This window comes from Euleptes europaea, chromosome 3 (genome assembly GCF_029931775.1).
Source record: "Euleptes europaea isolate rEulEur1 chromosome 3, rEulEur1.hap1, whole genome shotgun sequence".
Classification (NCBI taxonomy): Eukaryota; Metazoa; Chordata; class Lepidosauria; order Squamata; family Sphaerodactylidae; genus Euleptes; species Euleptes europaea.
In genome coordinates this window covers 85,696,974-85,710,630 of record NC_079314.1, presented here as the reverse complement: position 1 = coordinate 85,710,630, position 13,657 = coordinate 85,696,974, and the positions used below count along the sequence as shown (strand labels likewise).

General features: G+C 40.7%; 1 protein-coding gene across 1 annotated transcript in view; it reads right to left on the bottom strand.

Moving 5' to 3' along the window:
- Positions 1-13,657, bottom strand: part of UTP20 (UTP20 small subunit processome component) — a 71,511-nt gene that overhangs the window by 54,789 nt on the left and 3,065 nt on the right. Inside the window, exons 3-12 of the mRNA XM_056847420.1 lie at positions 13,063-13,195; positions 12,405-12,593; positions 11,003-11,084; positions 8,895-9,032; positions 7,731-7,886; positions 7,126-7,272; positions 4,840-4,974; positions 3,239-3,316; positions 2,089-2,267; positions 576-731 (exon numbers count right to left, since the gene is read on the bottom strand). Of these exons, the coding sequence (XP_056703398.1) occupies positions 576-731; positions 2,089-2,267; positions 3,239-3,316; positions 4,840-4,974; positions 7,126-7,272; positions 7,731-7,886; positions 8,895-9,032; positions 11,003-11,084; positions 12,405-12,433 (1,100 nt within the window). The 5' untranslated portion in view covers positions 12,434-12,593; positions 13,063-13,195. The remainder of the gene's footprint in view (positions 1-575; positions 732-2,088; positions 2,268-3,238; positions 3,317-4,839; positions 4,975-7,125; positions 7,273-7,730; positions 7,887-8,894; positions 9,033-11,002; positions 11,085-12,404; positions 12,594-13,062; positions 13,196-13,657) is intronic.

Sequence of the window (13,657 nt, the reverse complement as noted above, 5' to 3'; positions counted from 1 at the left end):
TTGGACTGTTAGCACATCAAACAGAGCTAACTCTGTTTAGGATTGGACTGTTAGCACATCAAAATGTCTTTGTTACTGCCTCTGATCACTACTTACTTCTGCCCTTCAAATCACAAGAAAGATTATGACTCTTATTTTTCCACCTAATTGACTACAGCAGTATTCTCACAAGTCCTATCGACCAATTATAGTAAATATGCAGATGTCATGTAACAGCTGTTCTTGACCTGTTTTAGCTCTCCTGCCTCTGAAGAGGAATAGTAATACTTACTTCTCTTGGGATTTACAGATCAGAGATGGTACACTCAGGCTGTTACCGCACTAGGTATTCCCAGCGATGTATCTAGAGTTTGGAAATGTTATAAAAAACATCGCTTTAAAAGGGTTTTTGGATGCCGCGGCTAAAAAATGGTTGGAAAACGTCTTCACAGCTAAAGGGGCCAAACAAAGTGTGAACAGTATTTTTTATAACATTTCCAAACTCTTAATACATCGCTGGGAATACCTAGTGCGGTAACAGCCCAAGTCTCTCTTTGCTAAATCAGGTCAACTGTACAATACAGCAGTTTATTTACCTTATATGTGGAAGTACAACAAGAGCTGCCCAAGTGAGTGAAAGGTCAGCCATGTTTCTATTTTCTGGTAATTGAATACAAGACAGAATGTAATCCAACATTGTCTTCTGTTCTTTTTCTTCAGTTTTCTTACTTCTGAGCTGTCTTCTACCAGACCTAAAACAAAAATTGAACTTGTGCTATTCAAAAATTGCTTTCATCTTTTTCCTATGACCTTGCAAATTGGTTTTAAATTTTAAATACATGTTGACGGGGCGTGAACTGGCTGAGATGTTAAGAGATCCTGGGGTTGTTGTGGAAGGATCCATAAAAATGTTGACCCAGCATGCAGCAGCATTAAAAAAAAAAAGGTAAACACCATGCTAAGAATTATTAGGAAAGGGACTGAAAATAAAACAGCCAGTATTGTGATGGCTCTTTTGTTGCCTCATGGTGTGGCCTCATTTAGAATACTGTGTGCAGTTCTGGTTGCTGTATTTCAAGGAAGACATTGCAGAACTGGAAATAATACAAAAGAGGGCAACTGAGATGATCAGGAGGTTGGAGCACCTTTCCTATAAGGAAAGGCTGGAGGAATCTTGGACTTTTCAGTCTAGAAAAAGACAGCTAAGGGGAGACCATATAAATGTTGATAAAATTATGCCTGGAGTGGAGGAAGCTGAGAGAGGTGCTTTTTCTCCTTCTCCCATAATACTAGAACTCGGGTGCACTCAATGAAATTGCTGGGAAATAGGTTCAGAACAGACTCAATTAGTAATCAAAACTGTGGAATTCACTGCCAGGGGAAACAGTGGTGACCACGAGCATAGACAGCTTTAAAAGGGAGTTAGACAGATTCATAGAGGAGAGGCCCATCAATGGCTACTAGCCATGGTGACTGAAGGGAGCCTCCATATCCAGAGGCAGCAAACCTCTGAATGTGAGTTCTGGGAGGCAGCAGTAGGGGACGGCCTTGGCCTCTATGCCCTGTTTACCATCAAAGGCAGCTGGTTGGGTGCTGTGTGAAATAGGATGCTGGGCTAGATGGGACTGCTGGTCTGATCCAGCAGCATCTTCTTGTGTTTTTAACCATAAATTGGGCCCAGACAACTAACAAAAGCTGAGAAATAATCTAAACATCCCTCAAATACATTTTTATGCATTTGAACTGTACCAATGGATAATGTGATGCGCTACTGAAGATTAATATACCCGCATAGTAACTAATTTTACCAGCACACTGCTAGCTCTCTGCTTCAGAGGAGCTTTATTCTAGACAGATATTTTTTTCTACTTAAACATAAGCCTGTGGAGCTGGTTTTAGGACAGTTCAACTGATGGACATAGCCGTTAACAATCATGTTTCTCTTTTCACTTTGCTCCCTGCCCTTCTGAATAAGCAGCCACTGCACAGGGAATTAAAATGTGCTTACCACTGAGGCATCAACAAATCACCCACACCCGCTAAAGTGCTTTGACAACTTCCTCAGCAACAGTGCACTAACAGGCTTCCAAAGAAATCTCAGAGACATACCCTTGACATGATTCCATAAAGATGAGAGGATATTTCTCAAATGCCATTGAACCCACAGTGGGAGGTTCTGCTTTCTCTAAGATGAGTTTAGCCAAAGCAGCCAATGCCTCCTCCTGGGCCAGAGGATCATCCCCACAGATGTAATGTTCAGTGTACTCAAGAAGGCTGGGAAGGAATTGCTGGGAAGAAATAAAGAGCACAAAACATAACAGGTGATTTCACTTCCAAGGAGACAAGTAGCAGACCTGGAATGTACCAGAACCAGGGAAGCAGGATGTGTTTGGACCAATTTACCATAATACTATGGCCCTCTTTTAGTACTAGCTCCTTAGCTAATTTAAGCCCAGAATGCCAGAATCCTCTGAGGAGCAAGGATTCAATATTTTGATGTATCTCACGTTCTGTGCATCAGACATATGCACTGAACTAATATGCCACAATACTATTCACAATTCTCCAACTTCCCTTCCCCAGTAGAGGGAAAATAATACTGACACTGCATACAGATTATTAATATAATGAATGCAAAGCAGCAGAAGCCACATATAAAAAATAATAATAATGGGGCACAGTGCAAAAGCAGCAGGGGATGATTCACTGAGAGGGCCCAGCAGGGAAGCCAGCTAATAAGTAACCGTCGCTGCCCTCAACCATAGGACTGAAGGAACATCTCCATCTTACAGGCCCCACAGAACTGAACCAAGTCCCACAGGGCCCGGGTCTTCCTAGACAGAGTCCACCAATCTGGTGCCAGGGCCAAAAAAAAACCTGGCTCTGGTTGAGGACAGCTGGATATGCCTTGGGCCAGGGATCACCAGTAGGTTGGTTCCAGATGAGCACAGCACTTTTGGGGGGATATATTTAGAGGTGGTCTCAGCTGTTATATAGCTGTATGTATAGATTATTCTCTTGAAGCTCCAAATCTGAAAAGGTTTTAATCCAATCAAGTGTTCTGCTTTTGCTGTTGGTTTTGTATCCATCCTGACATAGAAAAGGACAATTCAAAGCAATGCTAGATCAAATAAGCAGACATAACTCCTGCAGTGCAATTTCCAACATCCCTATAGACACCACTGTCTCTCCATACCCATTTCCATCCTTGAAGAGCCCATCTGCAGGTTGCTCAAGAAGAGATGAGAACTTCACCTACCTTTTCAAACTGTTCCATCACAAACATGCATTTTGAAAAATTCAAAAGAGAATGCCTATCAAATCCACCTTTGAAGACCTATATAAAAAAAAGAGAATGGAAACCTTACACAGAGCCAGTGGGATTTCTCCCCCTTGTCAGCAGGAGATTAGGGGTCTGAACTAACATTTTCGCAGGTTGAAGGATTTCCTGCTTCCTCCTCTTGCAGCAGCCCAAAATGCCTCCTGAAATTCTGTTCCAAGATGATTTCAAGAGGGCATTTCAGGCTGCTGTGGGGTGGGGGACTGTACTCTGTGGGAAGAAATTCTTGCACCTGCAGAAACGTTGAGTATGGATGCAAGCCCAGGAAATGCCAATTCTGGCCCATAATTCAAAAGAACTTCAAGCTTTGACTGCTGCTAACACTAGAAATATACGAATCAGGGAACAGCATCATACACAGAATGACACCAGTAAGCCTTTTGTATGGAGATGATCTGATTCCTATGGTACATTTTACCATATAGGTGCATACATCAGACAAAAAAAAACCAAAACAAAAAACTAGCAAGTCGAATTGAACATGTACACTGATCCTCAGTGAGACCATTCAAGTAAACGACGTTATCTGTGAGCTGCCTCACATGGTCCATCTAACCCAGCTAGAAGCAATTCTCAAAGGATTCAGGAAGAAACCCTGCCCTGATAGCAAAAGACAGGAATTAAACCTTGGCATTTCAGTACGCAAAGCACTCAACTACGTCCGCCCCCCCTTACACATTTTAACTGGTTGCAATACCTTGACAGGACTCAAGAGAAAAACCTGAAACGTGTACCTGGGATGGTGGTCAGAACGTCTGACTCTTAAGCCATGACCAGAGATCAGGAGAAAAGCTAGGCAAATTGCTGGAATATTCACGAACAGATCTCCAATTTAGACTGGAGCCACAACACAGAGGAAGAGGGTTTAGCTCTTTCCCCTTGTGCCATTTTCCCAGCCTCACATGCTTCTGACTGCTTCTCCTGTAGCAGCTTGACCCACTAGGAAAGAATACAGTTTGCTTACATGCTTCCTTCACCGGGGCAAATAGCAGCTCCAGGTTAGGAAAACAGCACAAAGGGAAAGCATTTACATTTGTTGTTATGGCCATTAGCCAGCACAAAACAATAGAAGGGAAAGCATTAACCCCCTCCCATCATGCCATAGCCAATGTTGCAACCAGGGGGCAATTACAAATGTGCTTGAGATCCATTTATCTGGTTTGACCCTCAGACTCTGGCCAGTCCTGTTTGCTTATGACGAAAGCGTACTATTATTATGCTGTGCCCAGTATTTCACCTTCCCAGCTGGGAGAAGGTTTATGCTGGCATTTATTACCCAGTTGCATCTTGCCTGCACTGGGATCAGAAAAAGTGTGGTTTCTCCTTCCTCCAGCAAGCAGTACAGGAAGCCATGATCTCCACTTCATTAGAATGGATAAGTGCCAATCGCCTCATTAAGAAAACCATTCCAGATTTCTGTGCACCAATCCATCGGTGCACCACCCCACGAAAGATGAAAGCAACCACACGTTTTCCAGACCATGATCATAATGGCTTAACACAAAATTAGACTTTGTTACCTTTTCCACAGTTTCTTTGGTCAAAGGATTAGGTAGTGTAGCATTCTCAGACAGGAGCAAGGCAGAAATTACTCTGAGCAGAGTATCACGGCAGGGAACTGAGAGGTCAGGGATTCCTGCCAACTGTATGAACGTCTGCAGAATTAAAGGAGAAAGTACTATTAAAAGGCCGACTTTGACATTCCGGCAGAAAACAACAACAACTGTGGAACGGTTTACTCTGAGGTTCTCCTTTTCCCTTACAATGAAACTCATACTATAAAATACTCCTAGACTCTAGAATATTCTTAAATGCTTGAAGGCCTGCAGCTACCTATAAAACTGACTTTTCCTTAAAGGGGCCTATGGTCTGAAATTCTGCATTTTTAAAACTGTGAAACACTTGTAAGAGAATATAAAAATGTTGGCAATATAGTTCCCACCCCCTCCATACGATATTCTGATGCACAACTGGTTTCCAGTACAACTTGGTATGAGATGGGGCGGAGCACATTTACATTTTACTTTTCAAAATGTGGGGGTTCCTATGACTTTCTGAAACCATGAGGCTAGAATTTTTGAGTAAGATAATTAGTTAGAAGATAGCCAGCTCAGTGACTATATATAATATTTAATTACATTCAGAAACATGCACATCCCTGAATCTTTCTGTTTTCCACCTTTGACCTTGTTCCACTCCCCCTTCTCGAATATGATGCGATGCACCACCACAATTTAACAGAAGGAACAGTTCTTGTCGGTTATCCGGGCTGTGTAACCGTGGTCTTGGAATTTTCTTTCCTGACGTTTCGCCAGCAACTGTGGCAGGCATCTTCAGAGTAGTAACACTGAAGGACAGTGTCTCTCAGTGTCAAGGGTGTAGGAAGAGTAATATATAGTCAGAAAGGGGTTGGGTTTGAGCTGAGTATTGTCCTGCAAAAGTAATGTGCTAATCATTGTCCTGTAAGTATCAAGATAATGTGCTAATGAGGGTATGGTATGTTAATATGGAACCACTGTATCCTGAAGTGATCTGTTAATGTGTGTAATCCAAAACTAATCTGCATGGCTATCAGTGACTCCTTTAATAAATGGCAAGAATACCTTTCCTATGGGAGACTGTTTTTCCTGAGTTTTCTGATTTTTGTTTGGTTTAATGGCCCTTCTGATTTCATTCTTGGAATGAAACCAAACAAAAATCAGAAAACTCAGGAAAAACAGTCTCCCATAGGAAAGGTACTCTTGCCATTTATTAAAGGAGTCACTGATAGGATGGAGAAACATTTGAAAAAACATAACCTACAAACAAGTGTTTAAACCCACCAAGAAAATACAACAAATGCTACGATCAGCAAAAGACAAAAGAGACCCCCTCACCTCTGCAGGAGTATATCGTATACCTTGCAGCTGTGGAGAAGTTTACATCGGGACCACAAAACGCAGCATACAAACAAGGATAAAAGAACATGAAAAATACTGCAGACTTGGCCAACCTGAGAAATCAGCAGTGGCTGAACATGGACTGACACAAACAGGACACAGGGTCTTATTCCAAGACACTGAAAGACTGGACAATTCTACCAACTATTTTGTCAGATTGCACAGAGAAGCCATTGAAATTCATAAACATCAGCACAACTTTAACAGAAAAGAGGAGAGTTTAAGAATGAATAAGGCTTGGCTTCCTGTTCTGAAAACCTCCAGACTAACAAAGACAACATTCAACAATAGCCATGCAGATTAGCTTTGGATTACACACATTAACAGATCACTTCAGGATACAATGGTTCCATATTAACATACCATACCCTCATTAGCACATTATCTTGATACTTACAGGACAATGATTAGCACATTACTTTTGCAGGACAATACTCAGCTCAAACCCAACCCCTTTCTGACTATATATTACTCTTCCTACACCCTTGACACTGAGAGACACTGTCCTTCAGTGTTACTATTCTGAAGATGCCTGCCACAGTTGTTGGCGAAACGTCAGGAAAGAAAATTCCAAGACCACGGTTACACAGCCCGGATAACCTACAAGAACCAATGAACTCTGACCGTGAAAGCCTTCGACAATATTTAGAAGGAATAGTGTTATTGTAGAAAGATGGATTTATCTAGGCCTGGAGAATCCATCCCATGATGTGGAAAATAATAACCTTCATTCTTTGTTCAAAGCTCTCTGCTCTTAGACTTTGATATAATCAGCAAGAGAAAACTAAATACAGCACACCCCTCCCAATTTGCCTCTTCTCCTGCATCTAATGCTTACGAGCCACCCTAGCATAAGAAACAGCCCACCTTACAAACTTCTTCAGGCTGAGGTATTTTGGATCCGTGTCCATACTCTACTAAGATCAAATACACTTGCAATATCCTTTCAATCTGCTCAGAAGCTTCACAGCAGTTGTCCTTAGTGATTTTCTCTTGAAGTTGTACTACTGATTCCTGTTTTATACAAAAAGAAACAGTAATGCAGCAACTCCTCCATAGATCAAAAATACAAAAACTATTTCCAAGAACCTTGCAATTCTGTGCTTAAAAAAAACAAAACCTTTTCCCCTTACTCATAAGCTCTACCTGCTGCATCCTGCAAATATATATATTTCTTTATGACTACAAGTAGCTTTTACAATTTTTAATACAATACACATCAAAACTACTAATGGGGAGCTTTATTCGTGACTTTGTAGCAGTATTTTTCTACCTATTTCCACAAGAGTATCATAGGTGAAATAAATGTGACTCTTGCCCAGGAATATACATCAGACTATTGCACAGAGTAGCTTATTCCACAGTCACCAACCCTGGAAGGACAGCCCTGGATGCTTCCTCTCTCAGCACACAAATGTCCTTTGGGCTGGGAGAGAAGAGAACCCTTTGCATTCCTGTCAATGACAACTTACTTGCAAGCATCTGAATAAAACGTCAAAATGCTCTTTGGAAACGAAACCAGCAGCTGACTTCACCATGCATTTGAAAGCTTCTCCAACAGAGATCCAAGGGAGCGTAACTTCTGTTTCTGTAACTGGCCCCAACTTTTTCAGAAATAATGTGATAGCCTGTGCGAAGAATTACATACGCCTTTTCATTTATTCAAAAAATCTATATATCACACTGGCTTTTGAGACAGTATAAGAAAAAAATAGGTTAAAATTCGCAAGCACAAGAGACCCAGTGTTTAAAAAAAATAAAAGGAACGAGCAATACAGATTTTAACAAGTAACATACGCCTTTCAATATTGGCTACAACCGTAGGAACCATGCTCTGGATCAGTGTGACGTCTGAATGCAGGCTTCCCAACACACTACGGTTTGCGAGTGGATGTTAAAATGGGATCCTAAGCCATGGTTTGTATCAACAGTGGTTTGTTACAATATCTGAATACTAAAATCCCAGGCTGTTCAACAGCTCCACTCCTCTCGCTAGAGAAAGAGAGAAGCGCAGACCAACAGAAAAGACCACTGCTCCACCTGCATTCAGCCAGGGATGGTGCTTTGTCAGGACCTGGTCTAAAACAGCAGACAGAAAGTCACATCGCTTAGTAGAATCAGAATCAGATAACCTTTATTGGCATAATATTGATGGTCACAAGGTCAGAGATAACCCGGTAGTACATATCTAGATTAAAATTAAGTTGAATCTTAACCTTAACAGCTTCTGCCAAAAAATCCGCCACCTTCACCGTAACATCAGTTGAAATGTTATTCAGCAAGAATTGCCATGTGGTTGTTCTGTAAGAGGCCATCTGTTTGCTGATTAAGGTAATATTATTTTTTTACGGGGTTCGTCATGTAAACAACAATCTAAGATAATGTGCTGCAAGGAGTCTGGCTGGCCTGTTCCACATGGACATACCCTATTGTTGAAGGGAGTCTTAGTAAATCTCCCGTATAAAACCTTAGATGGAAAGGAATTGAGTCGTGCTAGCATAAATGCTCTCCATTGAAGAGGCTCACATCATTTAGTATATAAGGCCTTAGTGCACAAGGTTTTTTGTAAACCAGCAACTAGGTCATGCAATCCAGTTTCCTTTATAATTTTCCATTTATAAACTCAAAATGCTTACCTTTTCTGCACAAGAATGGAACATGTTTCTGACACCTTTGCACATTGCAAAAATTAATTGCCCCACTCCTTCCACTTTTTCTGGGTGCTCTCCAAGGTCAAGGAACATTAAATTTAAAAGAGCGTTTTGATCAGAAACCTACCAAAAAATCCAAACGTATGAAACTTTATTAGATTAAAACACACTGTTGAAAGTCAAGTAAGAAATCCCATTGGTACTTCAAGTTTTGCATATGACATTCCTAACTTGTTGTGGTTACAATGTACATAAATGACCCAGGGAGGGAGAGTCAGAATTTTAAGCAACGTAACTCACTAATTACATATTTATCCTTTCCTCTTCCTCTGAAGGTCAGAGGTAGGTTGTTGTTTATTTTAACCAAACTTTTCCATTAAAAATAACTGAAAGACAAAACTGGTTCACATTATCACAGGTGGAACGTGACCATTAAAGAAAGACAAAGCTAAATGAATGCCCATATGAAGGGCTGTCCATGTGGTTTGGACCAACCAAAACCAATGCTGCAGAAACCATGTGGCTTCTCTCAACTTGAACCATGTGAGCAGCCCTTCACCCATAAAGCTAGATACTCCTACAGTTTAGCTCTCCAGTGCTGCTAAAGCACATTTTGAATCAGTTCAACATAGTAGCTTACCCAGCAACGCTAATGCTGCTTTCACACAGCCTGGATAATGCACTTTCAATCCACGTTCAATGCATTTTAATGATAATTTCCAAGTGCATTGAAAGTGGATTGAAAGTGCATTATTCAGGATGTGTGAAAGCGCCAGTTACTGTGTGTACTAGGTCGGGGGGGGGGGGAATGAAAGAGAAAGGCAAAGCCTTAGATCACCTGAAACGATATGAACATTTGTGTTCTCCAGGGGAAATTAAATATTGAATAAACAGTAAACTAGTGCCAAAAAGCTATTCTCCAGGTGTGGTCTTTCCTAGTTCTTCTGTACGGTACACCTTCTGCTTATAGCAACAGCTGTAACATTTACAGCAATGATGTGTCCAGCAAATCAGATATTTGCCTACTGAAAGTTTACTCACTAAGAACCTTATCGCTATAATATTATGCAAAAGAATCCTGCATAGTGACTCCTGATATCCAGCAGAGATTGGTATAAGCACATGCCAAGCCTTTATTGAAAATTGGCCCTGCATTACTTTGGACATCCAGCAACACTGGACCTTTTGATAGTCTTAGCTACTATGTATGCTGAACATGCAGACAGCAGTGCCTGTAACAGGAGTTCCTAACCTGTGGTACGTGGACCCCTAGAGGATCCATGGATGGGCTTCAGGAGTCCAATGAACCAGGCACAAATTAAGGTTTTTTTCTGATTTCCTTCTTGTTTCTTTGAAAACTGTTTTGTTAAAAAAATTAAATTATATTAAGGTATTGTTTCACTCCAAACAAGCGTAGGGTGGCATGGGATGCTTCTGTACACAATCAAGTAATGTACGATCATCCCGTGAATCAAAGTTCTCAACACTTGTTGCCATCAAAACAAATGTTGAAACTGATGGGATGTCAAAGACGGCATGAGCGTTGCCCATGTCAAAGACAGTTCCACAATGTCACCCTCTTATTCAAGTTAAACAGCAGCAGCCTTCTTATCGAAATGTACTTTTCAGCAGAATAAAAGTTTGCTTTTTGTTTTATTTTGCACAATTTCTTTCTTTGTTTTTTTTTTTTTTGCAGGAAGTGGCCATTAATGAAAATACCTTGTATGCAACATTGCATGTGTGTGTTTATATGCATTTTTCTGGTGTGTTTGTGGGGGGGAAGGTCCATAGGTTTCATCAGCTTCTCAAAGGAGTCAGTCCATGGCCCCCAAAAAGTTAAGAATCAGTGGGCTAGAACTCTTTCTTCATCTCACTAAATGTTTTAAAATAAAAATAAAGGATGCCCAGCAAGACGATTTATATTATTACAATTGATCTGACAAGCCAACACAAACAGCAATCCTAGGCACATTTCCTGCGAATAAGTTCCACTGAACATCATGAGAGTTCTCAACAGACATGTACATGACTGCACTAGGGATCCTTCCTCTCACTCTCATTCTTCCCTGCCCACGTTTTCCCATGCCACTTACCTTCCTCATCAAGAAAGTGAAGCTTTCTGCTGCAAAGTTCCTGATATGCTGCTTGTGGTGAGCCAATAAGCTGCTGTACAACCTGTAAAGACAATAGGGAAGTCCACATATTTAAGCATGCTGTCAGAACAGAAGTCACACAAAGACAATTCAGTTATACTTCCTGGAATCCCCCATTGAACACAAAGCAATGATCTTAAATCAATATTAATTATTCTGATCTAGGCAAACCCATGGTAAGTTATGATATGCAGATGATCTACTTTTAATTAACTACTTTTGTACCTTGGTTTGGTTTAAAACCTTCCAACTGACCCTAACTTTGGCTGTCAGTTATAGGGACAAAAAACCTTGCTCTTCCAGTTGTATCAGCTGAGTTCTTCTCTGCTTACTGTATGACCATAGCAACTCCAGTGAGGTCTGCCTTATTTTGGTGGCAATCAGCTCCTGTCTGATGATGGCAGATTGCAACTTTTGCCACTACCTACTGCCAAGGGCTAGTAACTGCCAATGTATTTCAGCAGTCTGCACACCAACCATGTTGCCTGCTTGCAGTGCTGGTGACCCTGCCCCAGCAAAGGGCATCTGACTAGGTGACCTCGTAGCCGCTTCCAGCTTGGAATCTCCATTTCATACTAATTCATGTAACACTCGAACTGGAAGGAACAACATGGATTATCTGGCAGTTAACATCAAGACAAAATATAAAGCAGGAATACCCAACCTTTTTGAGCCTGAGGGAACCGTTGGAATTCTGACACAGCCACAAAATGGCTGCCACAAAATAGCTGCCACAGGAGGTGGAGCCAGCCACAAAACGGCTGCCTCATCTTACTTTTGGTCAGATGGTAAAGATCCTTGTGCTGCTTTGGCAGCAGCTGCCACCACAATGTTCTGAAAAATCTGCACAGCCAATCAAATCTCCAATGACCAATTTGAAGCCTTGGTGGGCAAAAGACCCACCTGGCCTTGTCCACTTTCTAAAAACACTTGGCAGGCATCAGGAAAGGTGTTGGTGGGCACCACACTGGGGACCTCTGATATAGAGTACCCCATGCCTCCCAGAAAAAAAAGAATACACCCTCTCTCCAGCCAATGGATTTCCTTTCGCTGACCTATTTATAATTAGGAAATTGCTTATGCATTCATAAAACCAAGGCAGCAACCTATCACATTGTTGGGTGAAAATCAAAGTTGAAACTTTCTAAATAAATTTTTAAAAATATTCTAAATACGTATTTTCTAAATGAATAAGTCAATCCATCTTCTGAATAAAATATATAATAAAGGGACCAAAAATGCCTTCAACCCCCAGAAGAAGCATGCAAATGATGTACGGTTAACAAGACCTTTGCTTTGGCATCCTATACATTATTATTTTGGAAAGATCGATAAAGCTTACCCATAAATGCTGGACATGTCCTTGACCATTAGCCTCCATAAGTATTTGTAAAGATAGGAAAGGGAGGTGAAGGCCCATTCTAGCAATTCAGTGTCCTGAGTATCCAGTAATTTTGTAATGGACACACAAAAGTCTCGAAAGTGAGGATAGAAATCTGTCTGCAGGTCACGCGCCAACTGAACCACCAAACTGCAGGAGGAAAATGTCAATGACAACACATTATAATTTAATACACATACTCAGCAGTGCTTACAAGCACCTCTGGAAACACATCTTGCAGTCCCACAACATACTCATATTTTAAATTTGTATAATATTGTCCATTAGTCAGCCTCTACGGTTCATCACACACAACACCATGTCACCAGTTTTGTGAGGCACATACAACTACAATTATTTCTGCTTGGAAAAGTGGGGTCAAGGCTTTCATGACTGGGCATCTTCAATTACTGAAAATATCTTACAGCAATAATAATTTAAAATAACATGTATGACTGAAAATATGGATTTAAGAGATCAATACGGCACTCTAGAATAAAGGCTCCAAATATCACTACTGCAATATTCTTTTTCCCTCTAGGAATGAAAGGAAAATATTATTGATCTTGTTCTTCCCCCACAAAAAACTCAGAAAATATATTTTAAAGCTTATACTTACTCCAAAAGGGGCTGAAGAGCAAGACTGTTTTTCAATTGCAGGTGAGTTTTCAAACTCTGCACAATATCATTCTGATAATATACTAGCTGGTTGAAAGACTGGCATTTGTTGACTACTTCCCTGTAGAATGTCACTGTGGAAAGAAAAAAAAGCAAAAGTAAAAGCAAAAGTAAAAGATCAATCTTCATAAAGCAGTCATGCTATTTTTAAAACCATCAACTCTCTGGCTTCACTCATATATGCTGTTTTAAACTTCTGCCTGGGTTAGGACACAGTAAGCATAATTCTTCTCCTGCTTGTGCTAAAATCCTTTGGCTCCCAAAGACAGCAGGCAACTAAGTTCAGGTCCATGTATACAAGACCCACATGCACAATGTAGATTTTCACTCACTATCTCACAGGAGTGGGGGAAACTTTTACAGCTCCTAGAACAGTAGACATTTGAAACAAAGGGCTATTCAAACACAGACTCAGACTTTTTCTAGGATACTTCCAATGTATACATAAACCACATATTTTCAAGGATCTGTGTATGGTGTAAATGTGTATAATTTGAACAAGTATTAATAAGCTGTTTTGTTTGAAGACAACACAT